The sequence below is a fragment of the Palaemon carinicauda genome, chromosome 2 (genome assembly GCF_036898095.1).
Source record: "Palaemon carinicauda isolate YSFRI2023 chromosome 2, ASM3689809v2, whole genome shotgun sequence".
Taxonomy (NCBI): domain Eukaryota; kingdom Metazoa; phylum Arthropoda; class Malacostraca; order Decapoda; family Palaemonidae; genus Palaemon; species Palaemon carinicauda.
This window is the reverse complement of record NC_090726.1, coordinates 147349253-147368667: the sequence shown is the minus strand read 5'-3', so window position 1 is coordinate 147368667 and position 19415 is coordinate 147349253. Positions and strand designations below refer to the sequence as shown.

The window sequence follows — 19415 nt, the reverse complement described above, 5'->3', positions numbered from 1 at the left end:
CCTTGTAAGCATAAGGTAGAAGTACAAGGTAATTCTCTGAAGCAAAAGGTAGAAGTATAAGCAAATCTTTCTTTCCATATTCATAATGATTACCTTTTACTTACGAGGATATCCTCCAAGCAGAAGTAAAAGGTTGACTCATGTTTCAGGAGCGCTTAGTTACATGTTGGAACTTGTAAGATTTCATTTGTGCTGTCAAGATAAGAAAGAGTTTAGTATTTATAATACCTATTTAATGCCCTGTTTTTACTTGTATTTAATTAAGTTTACGCATCAGAAAGAACACAGACGCCACAGCGCCTTCACCCAAAGCCTCGCTGGCGACATCTATCCCCCACCCCTTGCATTAGAAGTTCTTTGACCTCTTTTTAGCTCCCCCACCCCTTGCATTAGAAGTTCTTTGACCTCTTTTTAGCTCCCACACCCCTTGCATTAGAAGTTCTTTGACCTCTTTTTAGCTCCCACACCCCTTGCATTAGAAGTTCTTTGACCTCTTTTTAGCTTCCCCACCCCTTGCATTAGAAGTTCTTTGACCTCTTTTTAGCTCCCACACCCCTTGCATTAGAAGTTCTTTGACCTCTTTTTAGCTCCCACACCCCTTGCATTAGAAGTTCTTTGACCTCTTTTTAGCTCCCCCACCCCTTGCATTAGAAGTTCTTTGACCTCTTTTTAGCTCCCACACCCCTTGCATCAGAAGTTCTTTGACCACTTTTTAGCTGCCACACCTCTAGCATTAGAAGTTCTTTGACCTCTTTTTAGCTCCCACACCTCTGGCATTAGAAGTTCTTTGACCTCTTTTTAGCTCCCAAACCTCTAGCATTAGAAGTTCTTTGACCTCTTTTTAGCTCCCACACCTCTAGCATTAGAAGTTCTTTGACCTCCTTTTAGCTCCCACACCTCTAGCATTAGAAGTTCTTTGACCTCTTTTTAGCTCCCACACCTCTAGCATTAGAAGTTCTTTGGCCTATTTTTAGCTCCCACAACTCTAGCATTAGAAGTTCTTTGACCTCTTTTTAGCTCCCACACCTCTAGCATTAGAAGTTCTTTGACTTCTTTTTAGCTCCCACACCTCTGGCATTAGAAGTTCTTTGACCTCTTTTTAGCTGCCACACCTCTAGCATTAGAAGTTCTTTGACTTCTTTTTAGCTCCCACACCTCTAGCATTAGAAGTTCTTTGACCTCTTTTCAGCTCCCTTAAATCAAGCATTAGAAGTTCTTTGACCTCTCTTTATAGCTCCCACACCTCTAACATTAGAAGTTCTTTGACCTCTTTTTAGCTCCCACACCCGTTACATTAGAAGTTCTTTGACCTCTTTTTAGCTCCCCCACCCCTTGCATTAGAAGTTCTTTGACCTCTTGTTAGCTCCCACACCCATTGCATTAGAAGTTCTTTTACCTCTTTTTAGCTCCCACACCCCTTGCATTAGAAGTTCTTTGACCTCTTTTTAGCTCCCCCACCCCTTGCATTAGAAGTTCTTTGACCTCTTTTTAGCTCCCACACCCGTTACATTAGAAGTTCTTTGACCTCTTTTTAGCTCCCCCACCCCTTGCATTAGAAGTTCTTTGACCTCTTTTTAGCTACCCCACCCTTTGCATTAGAAGTTCTTTGACCTCTTTTTAGCACCCACATCCCTTGCATTAGAAGTTCTTTGACCTCTTTTTAGCTCCCACACCCCTTGCATTAGAAGATCTTTGACCTCTTTTTAGCTCCCACACCCCTTGCATCAGAAGTTCTTTGACCTCTTTTTAGCTCCCACACCTCTAGCATTAGAAGTTCTTTGACCTCTTTTTAGCTACCCCACCCTTTGCATTAGAAGTTCTTTGACCTCTTTTTAGCTCCCACATCCCTTGCATTAGAAGTTCTTTGACCTCTTTTTAGCTCCCACACCCGTTACATTAGAAGTTCTTTGACCTCTTTTTAGCTCCCACACCTCTAGCATTAGAAGTTCTTTGACCTCTTTTTAGCTCCCACACCCCTTGCATTAGAAGTTCTTTGACCTCTTTTTAGCTCCCACACCCCTTGCATTAGAAGTTCTTTGACCTCTTTTTAGCTTCCCCACCCCTTGCATTAGAAGTTCTTTGACCTCTTTTTAGCTCCCACACCCCTTGCATTAGAAGTTCTTTGACCTCTTTTTAGCTCCCACACCCCTTGCATTAGAAGTTCTTTGACCTCTTTTTAGCTCCCCCACCCCTTGCATTAGAAGTTCTTTGACCTCTTTTTAGCTCCCACACCCCTTGCATCAGAAGTTCTTTGACCTCTTTTTAGCTGCCACACCTCTAGCATTAGAAGTTCTTTGACCTCTTTTTAGCTCCCACACCTCTGGCATTAGAAGTTCTTTGACCTCTTTTTAGCTCCCACACCTCTAGCATTAGAAGTTCTTTGACCTCTTTTTAGCTCCCACACCTCTAGCATTAGAAGTTCTTTGACCTCCTTTTAGCTCCCACACCTCTAGCATTAGAAGTTCTTTGACCTCTTTTTAGCTCCCACACCTCTAGCATTAGAAGTTCTTTGACCTCTTTTTAGCGCCCACAACTCTAGCATTAGAAGTTCTTTGACCTCTTTTTAGCTCCCACGCCTTTAGCATTAGAAGTTCTTTGACTTCTTTTTAGCTCCCACACCTCTGGCATTAGAAGTTCTTTGACCTCTTTTTAGCTCCCACACCTCTAGCATTAGAAGTTCTTTGACTTCTTTTTAGCTCCCACACCTGTAGCATTATAAGTTCTTGGACCTCTTTTCAGCTCCCTTAAATCAAGCATTAGAAGTTCTTTGACCCCTCTTTATAGCTCCCACACCTCTAACATTAGAAGTTCTTTGACCTCTTTTTAGCTCCCACACCTTTAGCATTAGAAGTTCTTTGACCTCCTTTTAGCTCCCACACCCCTTGCATTAGAAGTTCTTTGACCTCTTGTTAGCTCCCACACCCCTTGCATTAGAAGTTCTTTTACCTCTTTTTAGCTCCCACACCCCTTGCATTAGAAGTTCTTTGACCTCTTTTTAGCTCCTCCACCCCTTGCATTAGAAGTTCTTTGACCTCTTTTTAGCTCCCACACCCGTTGCATTAGAAGTTCTTTGACCTCTTTTTAGCTCCCCCACCCCTTGCATTAGAAGTTCTTTGACCTCTTTTTAGCTATCCCACCCTTTGCATTAGAAGTTCTTTGACCTCTTTTTAGCTCCCCCATCCCTTGCATTAAAAGTTCTTTGACCTCTTTTTAGCTCCCACACCCCTTGCATTAGAAGTTCTTTGACCTCTTTTTAGCTCCCACACCCCTTGCATTAGAAGTTCTTTGACCTCTTTTTAGCTCCCACACCCCTTGCATTAGAAGTTCTTTGACCTCTTTTTAGCTCCCCCACCCTTTGCATTAGAAGTTCTTTGACCTCTTTTTAGCTCCCACATCCCTTGCATTAGAAGTTCTTTGACCTCTTTTTAGCTCCCACACCCCTTGCATCAGAAGTTCTTTGACCTCTTTTTAGCTCCCACACCTCTAGCATTAGAAGTTCTTTGACCTCTTTTTAGCTCCCACACCTCTAGCATTAGAAGTTCTTTGACCTCTTTTTAGCTCCCACACCTCTAGCATTAGATGTTCTTTGACCTCTTTTTAGCTCCCACACCTCTAGCATTAGAAGTTCTTTGACCTCCTTTTAGCTCCCACACCTCTAGCATTAGAAGTTCTTTGACCTCTTTTTAGCTCCCACAACTCTAGCATTAGAAGTTCTTTGACCTCTTTTTAGCTCCCACACCTCTAGCATTAGAAGTTCTTTGACTTCTTTTTAGCTCCCACACCTCTGGCATTAGAAGTTCTTTGACCTCTTTTTAGCTCCCAAACCTCTAGCATTAGCAGTTCTTTGACTTCTTTTTAGCTCCCACACCTGTAGCATTATAAGTACTTTGACCTCTTTTCAGCTCCCTTAAATCAAGCATTAGAAGTTCTTTGACCTCTCTTTATAGCTCCCACACCTCTAACGTTAGAAGTTCTTTGACCTCTCTCTTTAGCTCCCAACCTTCTAGCATTAGAAGTTCTTTGACATATATTTCAAAGTTCCATACTTTTAGCATTAGAGTGTCTTCGATCTATATTTAGAGGTGCCTTACTTCTAGCATTAGAGGCTCTCTATTTTTAGGTGTCTTACCTCTGGCATTAGAGATCCTCTTCGCTGTTCTCTCCTGTCTTCTAGTTTTCAAGATCTTCTTTCATTAGATTATCTGTTTCTTTCGAGATTTCAGTGCCGCGAGTCCTCACTTTGTCAGATTCCTCAGGGAAATCGAAGGCATTTATTCTTTACCTATCTGGGCAATGAGTAAAGAGATGAATACTATCGATTTCTCCGCATACACTATCATGCCAAAGTAAATGACGAGCAACATCATATATTTACCAATGTCGTCTGGATATGTCCTTACTTCAATGGCGAATTTTGGGACAATCCTGTTGAAGAACTACACGTCACTCACCGTTCAGTTGAACCATTCTGCCTCCATCTTCATTCCCCGCAATCCGTTTTTGCACCGATACAAAGCCTCGTACTTTTTCCAAGTCTCCTTTAATAAGACATCGTCGCAAAAGCCCAAGCAAAGGATCCTTCAAGGCGCATACATTATGATCTTCAAAGCTCAGCTGCCAACGGAAGATCCCGTGTCTTTCTATAGGTCGGGCAATATAAAACGAACGGTCGGCAACATCGGCAGCAACCAAAACCATCTGTAGTTGATGGTGTTCCGAAGACGTAACACATAATTCTTACCGGCAGCTTCCTATTCCGCCAAAACGCGATCTCTGTGAGTTAAGTGAAATCCTTCTCCCAGTCATCAATTCATTTCCTCTTACTCCTATTGACGCGCAATTCCTTGGTTAGATTTCGCCAGCTACATACAGATCATGTGAGGTATTGCAGGCTACGTTTGAAAAAATGAAGATCAGGTCTTCAGAAGTCATTTGAAGCTCGGGGAGGAGTTGTTCAGGACTGCTCCTGGAAATTTCAGTTCTGGAGTCATTCAGAAATCCATGTTAAGTATACAGCTATGTCCTTTGAAGACTTTTGGAAATTCAGGAAAGTTTTCTTTCGAAACCGTTCTGAGATTCCGTTCTGGAGGCATTCAGAATTCCATGCTAAGTCTATGGATATTTCTTCTGAAGCCATTTGGAAATCCGAGAAGATTTTCTTCCGAATTCTTTTAGGAATCGCAAAAAATTCCATTCTTGTTTTATAACATCAACAACAACAATAATAATAATGATAATGAAATAATAATAATAATAATAATAATAATAATAATAATAAACTACGTGATTTGATTTATGGATTTGAGTTGCAAAGTTTTGAAGACGCTAAACGCCCAACTTTGCAGTTTGAAGGAAACTTTAAGATACCCGGACAAAGGGCGAAGGGTAATTGAGGTTTAAAGCAAACCGAATTGAAATAGTTGATTTCAGCAAAATTATTTCAGGTTTGGGATTTAGAACAATCTATTTCTGGTACGAATCGATATATATATATATATATATATATATATATATATATATATATATATATATATAGTTTATATATGTGTATATACATGCATGTATATAAGCTTTTGCAGTATATGAATATTCTGTGTATATATGTATATTTACACGATGCATATATATACATACATATACACAGACATATATATACATACATATACATATATATAATATATGCAAACACACACACACACACACATATATATATATATATATATATATATATATATATACTATATTTATTTATTATATGAATACAGTATATTTGCATGTACTGTACACACACACACACACATATATACACATACACATACACACATACATACATACATATATACTATTTGTACATACATACATCTCTAAATACAGCAGCCTTCGTATTCTCCCAACTGTTTATACATGTAAAAGCAAATGTAAAATGCATATCACCAAGTTATGGCTTCCTTGATATTTCATCGAGATTCCAGGTGTGGACAAGATATCTGTCCGCAAGCCACTGTACATTTTGTTCTTCAAAACGGAATAACATCTTGAAATCACGATCAAGTGTGGGTAAACGGGTCATGTATTGTTTAACATGCCTCACATCCATAAAATCTGCCATCGTGCTGAGAATCGGACAGAACAAACTTTCTCTTCGAACTGCAGTCTGCTACAGAACAGACTCAGCTTTTTCGAAGCATATGCTCTTTATATGAAGTAAAGGGTCTTCTTTATGTATAACCATTTACTTTTATGTGATTATAAGGATATGCTTTTGCTCTAAAAGTAGAAGCTTTTGCTTGAAATGTTTATGAATACAAGTAGAAGGATTTCCTTCATATTTTGCAAGTATATGCATATCCTTTTCTTTATGAATACCGCCCATTGTCTGATTTTCTTTTTTTTCAATCTTTCACTAAACTCTAATTCTAAAGACCCTGTATTGGAGATCATAGTTCCTAAATACTTAAATGATTCTACCTCGTTAATCCCTTTTCCTTGCAATATTTCATCTTCCATTGCTTACTCCGTTCTCATCCTTTCTTTCTTCTATTTATCTTCAGCCCAACCTCGTGTGATATTTCATGCATTCTGGTAATCAAGCATTGCAAATCCTGTGGTGTTCTGCTAACAAGGACAGCATCATCAGCATACTCTAGGTCTGCTAAATTCCTGTCACCAATCCAGTCCAATCCTTCTCCGCCACCTCTGACTGTACCACACATTACAAAGTCCATGAGTAGGATAAACAACACATAGGTGACAACACATTCCCTTGGAGTACTCCGCTGTTCACTGGAAACTCACTTGATAAGATTCCATTAATATTAACTTTGCACTTGCTATGCTCATGAACCGACTTGATCAAATTTACATATTTAAGAGGAATTCCATAACAACGCAGGACTCTCCACAAAATTGGTCGGTGCACACTATCGAAGGCTTTTTCATAGTCCACAAATACCATCAAAAGGGGATTTCTATATTCTACGCATTACTGTACAACATCCCAAAATGAAAACTTGGTCAGTGCAACTTCTACCTTTTCTAAATCCTGCTTGTTAATCTCTCAGCTTTTCATCAATCTTTCTTTCCAGTCTCTTGAGAATAAGCATACTGTACTATATATTTTCATAACAACTGACGTAAGTGTTATGTCTCTGTATTTATTGCAATCAGTCGGGTCTCCTTTTTTAGCTATTTTCACCAACACTATTTTCATCAACAAAGGGCAAAAAATTGTGTAGGGCAATGGAAAAATCAAACGTCCTTCTCAAAACATAAGCTCGTGTTTTCAACATAACAAATGTCGGTACGAAGTTGCATGATGAGAAAAGGAATAGTGAATGGAGTGCGGAATGGTTGACATTTACAGATTGAAGATGAAAATAAAAACTGCAAAACTACTTAAAAAGTTTGAAAGTGCTCGCAAAAGAAGAAAGTTGGGAGTAACTGTGAGGAAGAGTACGGTTATGAGGGTAAATGGAAACCATGAAGATAGATCAACGAAGTTGAAGGTGGAATATCTGGAATTACCTATGACAGATGATGTCAAGATGAGAGAAGCTGTCAGTTGCAAAATAGGTGAAACAAGAAAGGTAGCAGGACCGTGAAAACGATTAGGTAAAGACTTCGGTAGTTGAAGGAAGTCAAGTTACAGGAGTAGGAAGAAGCTGTTTCGTTTACTTTCCTTTCTGGAATTGAAATATGGATAAATGTGGAGCCATGTATGAATAAAATGGCTTGCGTATGTGATAGGATGCAATAGTGTACTGTTGTAAGATAGTTTGGTTACGTGGAGAGAATGGACAACGATAGGCTTACGTTAAGAGGAAGGAAGATTAGAAGACGTAAACAGGGATGAATTCATGACATGACAGGTAAATCGGAAAGGAAAACGCTCGCGATCAAGGAAGCTGGAGAGTCCGTGTAAAACTCTCAATCAGAATGCTTTAGAGGTTTCACCTGACTACTGATGGGCCTTCTGGTACGAAGTAGCTAACTTTTTGGGAGTTTTCTATTACAAGGGGACTCAAAGACGATTCAGCAGTTAATTGGGAATACGAAAATGACCGTTGAGTAGATTTTTATCAGAAGTAACAGCTAGATAGGGAAAGGGTTTGATGACATTGTAGGATATGTGTATGATCCCACAATAAAACAGTATCCAAGCAATAGATACGAATGACCCCAAGTGGCCTGGCCAAATTTGTTATCAGGCTTGTCCAGATGACTTTAGGATAAAACCACAATAAAAAAATCTTCGTACGTACTTTTAGTGGTGTAAAATGTTTTGCAGTGATATAAAATTCACACAAATTACTCATCTATACTCATATTAAAACTAATTCAGTAATTAATTTTTTCAAGGTATCCCCCTATTGCATTACACTGATATTTCCATTACAGCATATTTCACAATTCATGACCCTTTAGCTAACAGCAAATGTGAAAGACATAAAGAATACACAACTCTGATCGTATGGACTCTTTCAATTAGAGTTCAAAGCATGATCTAAATTTCTAAAAACTATAAATCCTCTTTTTACTTAATGATATCTCTGAAAAAAAATTAATTCCACCGCTTGTCAGAACCTTTGGGACTGCTTAAAGATTAAAAAAAATCCACGGCAAATTTTTCAGTAAAAAAAGGTCTACAAGGGCTTAACCAAATGTCCAATTAGCATGTAAAGTGGAGGCATAAACTTACATCTACGTAAGTGGTCCAGCCACTGATCGCGTTCCTGTGAGGTAGCAGCGGCGATGTACAAGACAATCTGCTCGTTCTCCTCCGAGCTGTAACAAAGCTGGAAGACCCAATCGCGGTGGAAGACCTCCGTGTCGACACACTCTACAGCTACTACTTCAGAGAGCTTCACACGGCCTCGCTCTTTTCGTCTACCACTCTGCAAAATAAAGCAAAAGATGGTATATAAATTATCATTAACAAATACGGATGAAAACGCCACCTTCTCCTTTAACCTACCTCTGAAATAAAAAAAAAAAAAAATTATGAATAATCATGGACAGACGCAGGAAGTTAAAAAATACAATGTCAAATAATTATGTAGACACACAGTAAGTTAAAAAATACAGTATAATGACGAATAATCATGTATAGACACAGGAAAATACAATGATGAATAATCATGGATAGACGCAGGAAGTGAAAAAATACAATGATAATCAATCATACCCAGACGCAAGAAAATACAATGACAAATAATTATGGACAGAGGCAGGAAGTGAAAAAATACAATGTCAAATAATCATAGACAGACGCAGGAAAATACAATAACGAATAATTAAGGACAGACACAGCGAGTGAAAAAACACATTGACAAATTCTCATGGACATACACAGGAAAATACAGTGACGAATAATCATGGACAGACGCAGCGAGTGAAAAAATACATTGACAAATAATCATGGACAGACAGGAAAATACAATGACGAATAATCATGGACAGACGCAGGAAGTGAAAAAATACAATGACAAATAATCAGGGACAGACGCAGGAAAATACAATGACAAATAATTATTGACATACGCAGGAAGTGAAAAAAATGTAATGACGAATAATATTGGACCGACACAGGAAAATACAATGATGAATAAATATGGACAGACGCAGGAAGTGAAAAAATGCAATGATAAATAATCATAGATAGATGCAGGAAAATACTATGACGAATAATTATGTACAGACTTGGGAAAATACAATGACGAATAATTGTGGACAGACGCAGGAAAACACAATGACGAATAATTATGGACTGACGCTGGAAGTGAAAAAATACAAAGATAAACAATCATAGACAGACGCAGGAAAATACAATGACAAATAATTATTGACAGATGCAGGAAAATACAATGATGAATAATTATGGACAGACGCAGGAAGTGAAAAAATACGATGACAAATAATCATAGACAGACGCAGGAAAATACAATGACGAATAATTATGGACAGACCCAGGAAGTGAAAAAATGCAATGATAAATAATCATAGACAGACGCAGGAAAATACAATGACGAATAATTATGGACAGACCCAGGAAGTGAAAAAATACAATGATAAATAATCATAGACAGACGCAGGAAAATACAATGACGAATAATTATGGGCAAACGCAGGAAAACACAATGACGAATAAATATAGAGACCCAGGAAGTGAAAAAATACAATGATAAATAATCATAGACAGACACGGGAAAATACAATGACGAATAAATATGGACTGACGCTGGAAGTGAAAAAATACAATGACATATAATCATAGACGCAGAAAAATACAATGACGAATAATTATGGACATATGCATGAAGTGAAAAAAATACAATGTCAAATAATCATAGACAGACGCAGGAAAATACAATGACGAATATTTATGGACAGACGCAGGAAGTGAAAAAATACAATGACAAATAATCATAGACAGACGCAGGAAAATATAAAGACGAATAATTATGGACAGACGCAAGAAGTGAAAAAATACAATGACAATCATAGACAGACGCAGGAAAATACAATGACGAATAATTATGGACAGACGCAGGAAGTGAAAAAATACAATGACAAATAATCATAGATAGACGCAGGAAAATACAATGACGAATAATTATGGACAGACGCAGGAAGTGAAAAAATACAATGACAAATAATCATAGATAGACACAGGAAAATACAATGACGAATAATTATGGACAGATGCAGGAAGTGAAAAAATACAATGACAAATAATCATAGACAGACGCAGGAAAATACAATGACGAATAATTATGGACAGACGCAGGAAGTGAAAAAATACAATGACAAATAATCATAGATAGACGCAGGAAAATACAATGACGAATAATTATGGACAGACGCAGGAAGTGAGAAAATGTAACGTGGAATAATCATATCATAGACAGACGGAGGAAAATACAATGACGAATAATTATGGACAGACGGAGAAAGTTAAAAAGTGCGATATCGAATAACTAATAATCAATAACTAAAATCAAACAATCCCTCATCCACGTCTGCAGATCTGAAAAAAAAATAATTATAAAAGAAATATATACAGACTAACAGTTTTCTAATGTGCTTTAACCAACACTAAAGACCGTGACAACAGCCAGTCATCAAAGGCTAGTAACACGCGAGGTAGCACAAACGAAATAACGGACAAAATACAGGTGAATGCTATTGTATGAAGTTCAAGTGCGTATGAAAAAAAAATAAAAAACGGTTTCTCTATAAACGTAATATTCTGTGTTTCATCACAACCTTTAGTTCTTTCAAGAGCTGACTTACCGTCGCAAAATCATTAGTTTGGAAAATATTTGTCAATCACTGTTGGTTATAAGTTTCTGTATATTGTAATTATAGTAATATCTTACGACACACACACATACATATAATGCACACACACACACACACACACACACACACACACACATATATATATATATATATATATATATATATATATATATATATATATATATATATATATATTACCAATTGTAGAATTGTGTCTGGAAAGAGGAAATGTTTGACTGTTGGAAAAGTAATCGTGAGAAAAAGTCTGGTAAAAGTGTTTTCTAGTCTATATGCTAATATATAGTTGACAGAAGAGTAATTTGAAGGGAATAATGGTGAGAAGAGGGGTGGCTGGAAGTACATACATCTTTATTTGGTTGAAACAAGAGTTAAGGTAGATACAAGTTGGAGAGAAATTGTGGAAATGTAGCTGTAAATGTAATAAGGAAAGTGAGTTGGATACGAAAAAAGTATAAAGAGCATATAAGGAAAAGATATGGAGGAATTGTGGGCTGACTTAAGTAACAGGGGTAGAAAAACTAAATGGAGAATCTTCAAAATTGCATAAAGGGTTTATAGGGTAAGCAGGGAGTTTTTTTGTTTTTTTTTTTCTTGTTTTTTTTTTTGGAAAAAGAAGAAGAGAGTAGAAGGGGAAAAAATTAGGGAGATGAAGAACTGGGCAAAATTATGTAAGTTTTTGTATGATGAGAAAAGTGCAAGGAAATGTATGCCAAAGCAATGCATTGAGTGTAAATGGAAACCAGAAAGATGGAGTAATGAATGTTAATATGGATAGTGGAAGAATTGAAATTGTTTCATAGAGTATCTAGGATTAAACATGACCGATAATGACAAGCTAAGGTAAATGAGTTAGAATAAACTGAAAAAGTAAGCCTGCAGAAATTGTATGACAGATTAACAAGATACATGAATTGTCTATGGAAACCAAAGTATTGAAGTACGAAAGAATTGTTGAGCCAACTCTCCTTTTTGGCAGGAAAGTATGGATATTAGAAAAAAAAAACTAGTCCAATGAACTATTTCTATGGTAATGTGATGTAAAATAAATTTGTAGGGGATACAGAGACGTAATAAATATGTTAGCATCAGTGAAATGACTGCTCAGTAATGTGGGGTGTATGGACAATTGTTTAGGGAGAAAGAGTATATCATTAATAGGTGTTAAGAGGTTGGAAGGCCTAAAAGGGTTGGATAGGTTCCGTGAAAGGCCTAGAAAGGGCCGGATAGGTATTGTGGAAAGCCTGGAAAGGGTTCGATAGATAGTGTAGAAGGCCTAGAAATTGTTGGATAGGTATTGTGAAAGGCCCAAAAGAGTTGGATAGATAGTGTGAAATGCCTGGAAGGGTTAGATGGATAGTGTGGAAGGCCTAGAAAGGGTTGAGTATGTATTGTGAAAGCGTGAGAGCCATGCAAGACAGAAGTAAATGTCACAATTCATGTGCTGTATTCGACGTGCTGCAGATTAGCCTTGTGTGTAGGTGTATGAAGCTCAAGATCTATGTGATGAAGCTACTACTATTACAGAAGTTTAACTGCATAGGGTGTCCATCCCCGATGCAGCACTTACTAGGATGATTGTGGCATGACTGATGTTTCTTTCCTTGGAGACACCCCCTGTTTGAGGAAACATTTTTTGTTGAAAAAATAAACATACATAATATATATATATATATATATATATATATATATATATATATATATATATATATATATATATATATATATATAATATATATATATAAATCAGTGAGGATATTAAACACAAACATAAATACGTGCGTGAAACCATTTATCAATAAGTTCTATTCATGTGTAATTAGTAAGCTGAACAACCGCAAACTTATACCCGACGGTACACGTAAGCTTTCTGAAATTCGGAAAGCCAGCGAGTTTTAGAGACATGAACATTTTTCAGAGCCAAACAAATTAGAGTTATTCGTATCATCTCCTTGCTCTAACATTCCCATATTTAGCATTAATATAAAACTCTTGATACTGATCACTAGTACATAAAGTTACGGCAAAATTAACTACTACCCCACCCCCCAATGATTTTGCGATATTAAATGACATAACATTCACTAGTCAAGAAAACCGCAAAAGGTTAATGCCCATATCTCTTTAGCTATACTTTCGTTTCTATGGCCTTTTCACTTCTAAATTGGTGTCTTCCATCCTCGGACAGAGCAACTGCTACTATTCTGTTGCCCTCCGATCGCTTCTACTAGGTTCTATTCCGATGTCAGTTCTATTTTGTTTAAACAAAGTGAATTTTAAGATAACCAAGATCTTCACAGATATGACGAGTGAGGTCATTAGAAGAGAGTACTTTTTCAGCCTCATCCAAATTAACTAGGGAGATCAGATCCTTCCCCATGGAAGTTTTCATTTGTGTTTCACTTCTATGATAAAGTACCCATCTTCAGAGAGATAATCCAATGAAATCTATAAATATGAACGGTATTTTACAACGCAAGAGGTGCCCTAAAATGGCTTACTCTAAAGCGGGGTTTACACGGCCGAGCAGCTCGTCGAGCCCCGTTGTCGAACCTATTTGTAGAACGGCTCGAAGAGCTTTCAGACAGTACATCGAGCCTCAGTGTGCCTCATGCTATAACAACGTCAACATGTCTCTCGACCAGGACGATTTGATTGCCATTGCTTTAGCAGTGGCACTAAGAAGGAAAAAAAAAGATCAAAAGAGAGAAGTTTTCTTATACCAACTTGCTTGTTGCTTTAAAATTAGAGCCTGATGACTGGCGCAATTATTTGCGTATGGATGAAGACACGTACATTGATCTACCGAATCGTGTGAGCCCTTTCATTACTATGAGGAAGGCCATAACTCCACATGAAAGACTGAGTGTCCGCTATTCCTTTGTTTCTGGCTACTTTATTGGAATAGTCTTTTGATTTAACTTTCCATAAAGCTGGATGAGCTCGATATGCATGTATGAAATCAAGTACGACTTCCTTCTCATTCTTACTTTCATTAATGGCAGCAATTATGCATTTCTTTGCTCTAGCAGGTTTGAATAACAACTGAGGTTCGATGCTCGACACCCGTTCACACGTTCACACCGTTCGTCAAACAATGTAGCTCCGCCCACAAAAGTCAAGATGAGCCTGACTTTCATCGAGCCGCTCGACGAGCGCGCTCGACAACCAAATAGCCCGTTTACACGCTCGAACATCAATTCAAACACAGGGTTGTCGAGCCAGGCTCGACGAGCTGCTCGCCCGTGTAAACCCCGCTTAACATAAACAGCAGGTTGAAAATCAATAGCAAAACAAATGCCGCGAGGCAACGAATTGGTGCTGCAACAATGTGTGCCATTTATTATAACATTACCTTTGACCTTTCATTACTAACTGTAGTAGGGTAAGGATACCCTCTTTCAAGGACTTTGGGAATCTTGTTTACTGAGTTACATGTTAACATTTCTAACCCTTTGGTAGCGACTAGTATGAAACCCAATTAGACAGAGTCCCCTCTACTTCAAGTTGTAGATTCGTTCCGATTTTCTTAACAAATATCTGATGGTGTAACTGATGGCGTTACATCTGGACATTTCCCTACCTAATATGGTTCCCCTCAGGTATTTGTTCTCTCTCCTGCACACTTGCTTCATTTCATCAACTATATAGTCGTGAAACTTATCGCTTTACCTAAATATGTAAACAATTATTTTCCCAAAACAGCGTTGTGAATTCGATTTCAATTTCACTTTAAACAGCGTAATAGTACTACTGTAGACTTTGATAGAATTTCTGAGCGGGTCATGCGGGATCAAATTTCATTCCTATATCTTAGTTGTATTATTCTTACCTTAAAGATAATTATTGATATTCCAAACACTGTACTCTGAAAAGATAGACAAAAGCATCGAAAGAATCATGTAAGGAATACCATTAACATATAAGTCCGCTTGTGCAAGTATACCTGACGGTTAATGGCCGCCTTAAGGTGCTTTGTTATAATTTTCAATATGATGCAGTACGTATATTTTGGGTACCATAATTATCTTTTGTACAAGACTTTATATGGATAGTACTGTTAGCATGTATGGGAATATCTTCAAGGCATTGCCCGTACAGCACTTGATTTACAGATATTACCAATAGTACTGTTCCACAGAGTTCCTTAGTGAGAGGCCTTAGCTATTGTCTAGGAATCTTTGTATGCTTGAAAACTAGGTGGCTATTGTGAGGAAGTTCAGAATGCCAGGGTAAAAAGTTCGACGAGTCCCTCCATACCAGTCATCTCTACAAGTGGAATTCCATACTTTACTCTGATTATCCATAATCATTTAGGTTCATGTACATTTTACTAAAAAGATAAGTTCATACAATTCTTATCACATTATCTTAGGTTTCTTGCAGTGCCACATTGATCTGAGGAGTCATGCCAGATTTGTTCTTTTTCTCATGAGAAAATGATAAAAACTCTTCACTATGTTACTGTCCAGAACGTTACGGTACGCCATGAGAAGCATAATGTTCTATTTGAATTATTGCTGAAACACACTCTCTCTCTCTCTCTCTCTCTCTCTCTCTCTCTCTCTCTCTCTCTCTCTCTCTCTCTCTCTCTCTCTCTCTCTCTCTCTCCTAGCATGGGAACAACAAAGTCACACACCTCTCTCCCACATTGCACCTTCAATTGATGCCGAGATGGAACACGACGCAATTTCGCTGAAGGTGTATAGGGAGCAAGGAATGGAGGAAAATTCACGGGTTTCGCATTTACGATAATAAAAGATAAGAGAGATTGATATCAGGAACAATAAAATGACGAGGCGTACAGAAGTAGGAATAGCGAAAGAGTATTAAGAAATAAAAACAGGAGTACACAACTTAGAAAAGAATTGAAACGATAATGTAAAAAAAAAAAAAGAAAAAAAAAATCTGAAATGAAATATCTAAAAAAACCGGAAATAAGGTGAGAAGCACCACAACAAATTAAAATGCATGGAAGCACTATAAAAATATGGTATTAAAAAATGGTGACATATTACCAAAGAAAGGTTGAGGAAGGGGAGTAACCAATAGGTAAGAAAAACAATCAGTAAAGATAAGAGCAAAGACGACAGAGATTGTGATCGAGAAGAAAACCAATAAGGGAAGGAAAATGTATTCCAATACAATTTCAGTCCAACAAATAATTGCAAATGGAGAAGGGAAGCAGCAACAACAGCCCAGAGGAGCATGATGATATGACAAGCGATGGATAACAGACCTTCAAAATACTCCTTCCCTTCGGGGCCATATTGAAGGATGAGAGGAGGGAGCTTAATACGGGAGTGATGGCATGGGGGGGGGGGGGGCTGCGGGTTGGGGGTTAGCATCCCATGCACGAACAATGAAACAACAAACTTCAAGACTACACAGATCCATTAGCTTGATGAATCCAAGTCCCTCAGAAGAGATGGGAGGGCAGGTGGAACCTTCCCTATACGTCGAATGAGAATAGGGGTAAAAGTCGCAAAAAGCAACCTAAATATAAAAATAGCGGAAGAAATGTATTGAAAGCAAAGCAAAAAAAAAAAAAATCCCGATGAAGCTCGAAATTTGCACACCAATACTCCGTATCGAAAGAGATTTTTTCTTTTTCTATTTATAAGCGCATATCCGGCATCCGCTTTTCGACAGCCCATGCGTGTCCTGTATAGACTGAGATTATTTGTAAGCTGGCCGTGGCGCACTTTCTCTACAAAGGAAATAACATTTCGAATTTTGTACTTCATGCGCTTCCGGTATTCCTTTCCTTTTCCAGGTATTAGGTTGATCAAGGCACCAGCCACCCGTTGAAATACTACCGCTAGTGAGTTATGGGGTCCTTTGTCTGGCCAGACAGTATTTCATTGGATCCTTCTCTCTGGTTACAGTTCACTTTTCCTTTGTCTACACATACACCGAATAGTCTGGCCAATTCTTTACATATTCTCCTCTGTCCTCTTACACTTGACAACTCTGAGATTACCAAACAATTCCTCACCCAAGGGGTTAACTACTGCACTGTTATTACCAGTGGCTACTTTCCTCTTGGTAAGGGTAGAAGAGACTCTTTAGCTACGGTAAGCAGCTCTTATAGAAGAACACTCCAAAACCAAACCATTGTTCTCTAGTCTTGGGTAGTACCATAGCCTCTGTACCATGGTCCTCCACTGTCTTCGGTTAGAATTCCCTTGCTTGAGGGTACACTAGGGCACACTATTCTATCTAATTTCTCTTCCTCTTGTTTTGTTAAAGTTTTTATAGTTTTTATGGGAAATATTTATTTTAATGTTGTTACTGTTCTTAAAATATTTAATTTTTCCTAGTTTCCGTTCCTCACTGGGCTATTTTCCCTGTTGGGGCCCCTGGGTTTATAGCATCCTACTTTTCCAACTAGGGTTGTAGCTTAGCAAGTAATAATAATAATAATACTAATAATAATAATAATAATATAGACGATTACATCTCTATCATGAGTTTTACCCCTGATTATCTAAGAAGTTGATAAATTATCATAGGTGAACCTGATTTGTACATGAACTACCTGTTGAAAAAAAATATTGCTAACATTTAAAATAGGCAGATTTGAGTTCAATTAGCCTTTGAAAAGCCAAATATAACTTCTACGATCCTTGAAAAAATGCTTATTAAGTTCTACTAGCCTTTAAAAAAAAAAAAAAAGACAAATTTAAGCTCTACTAGCCTTTCAAATGGAAAGTTTGTTATAATATCCTAAAAAAGGAAAATTTAAGTTCTACTAGCCTTGGAAAACGTAAATTCAACTTCCATTAGCTTTTTAAAAAGGTAAATTAAATTTCTAGCACATCTAACTTCATAAACAATGCATCAGGTACCGTTTTACCCTTTGGTATCTATAAAACGAAGTTCCATCGCTTCCCGTTCTTTGTATATGACTTGGGCAACAACCTAACCAAAACGAACTACCTTTCCCGTCCTGCTTCTCATTAAAGAAGGCAAGTGTTATGAATTTTAATAAGATCCAAGGCAACAGTTAAACACAAGGCCACAGACTTAAAAGTAATTTTCATCGTACTGACACTGGAGGGAAAACTGATAACAGACAAAATATGTCATATATACACAAGCCTTAGATTTCAATATCAAATAATTGTCCATCGTAGTGAACAGGCAAAAGTTTTTGGAATAAAATCTACACTGAACAATTTTAGCTCATTTTTGCATACCCAAAACCAAATCATAAGAATTATTCATATTTGCAAGTTTTCGGATATCCTGACATCAAAAAATTACCTCAGTGGATAATTCTTTTTAGAGTGAATTCTAAATATTGGTGTTTGTACAGTCAGCATGGCCACACGGCACCAGCCACGAAGAAGGTTTAACCCATCCACCAGTAGTCCACACGTTTACCTTCCATTGATAAACAGCTAGATACGAAAAAGGCACAAATACAAGAGCATGAGTAAGAGAAAAGGAATAAACGTTACAAGTTAACAGAAGCCGTTTCTTTTTTCAACAACAAAATACACAAAATGGTTACAATATGTATGACGTAGTTTGTGTGTATATATATGTATGTACTGTATGTGTGTATATATATGTATGTACGTATGTATGTGTATATATATATATATATATATATATATATATATATATATATATATATATATATATATATATATATAATGTATGTATATAAATACTGTATACATATACACATACCTACACACGAAAACGCGCTTCATCTCTTTCCTTATATATATATATATATATATATATATATATATATATATATATATATATATATATATATATATACATATATATATATACACATACATATGAATTATATACTGTATATAACCCAGACAATCCTTCTGCGTAGATGTATGAAGCGGTTAATATTGTGAAAATTTTATTGAGTAGGATGTTTATCCACAATTCAGTAATTAAAAGAATGAATGCGATTTATGAATGTAATGTATATAAATAAGTATAAAACGCACAAAATGACAGAACATAGACCATAGATACCTCGCACGTCTTTTAACGTGCACGAGTTTTTGTCCCCTAAACACACGCACTTTATAACTTTCTTTTTTTTTTCAAATATTTTT

At 37.1% G+C, this 19415-nt stretch overlaps 1 protein-coding gene across 4 annotated transcripts in view; it reads right to left on the bottom strand.

Moving 5' to 3' along the window:
* The window catches only part of Btk (tyrosine-protein kinase Btk29A), a 739841-nt gene that overhangs the window by 565521 nt on the left and 154905 nt on the right, over positions 1-19415 (bottom strand). For 3 of the 4 annotated variants that reach the window (XM_068358867.1, XM_068358885.1, XM_068358876.1), the window contains one exon: positions 8699-8894. In XM_068358867.1, the coding sequence (XP_068214968.1) occupies positions 8699-8894 (196 nt within the window). Of the gene's footprint in view, positions 1-8698; positions 8895-12889; positions 12933-19415 lie in introns of those variants that run through there. The other variant, XM_068358928.1, reaches the window with a different exon arrangement.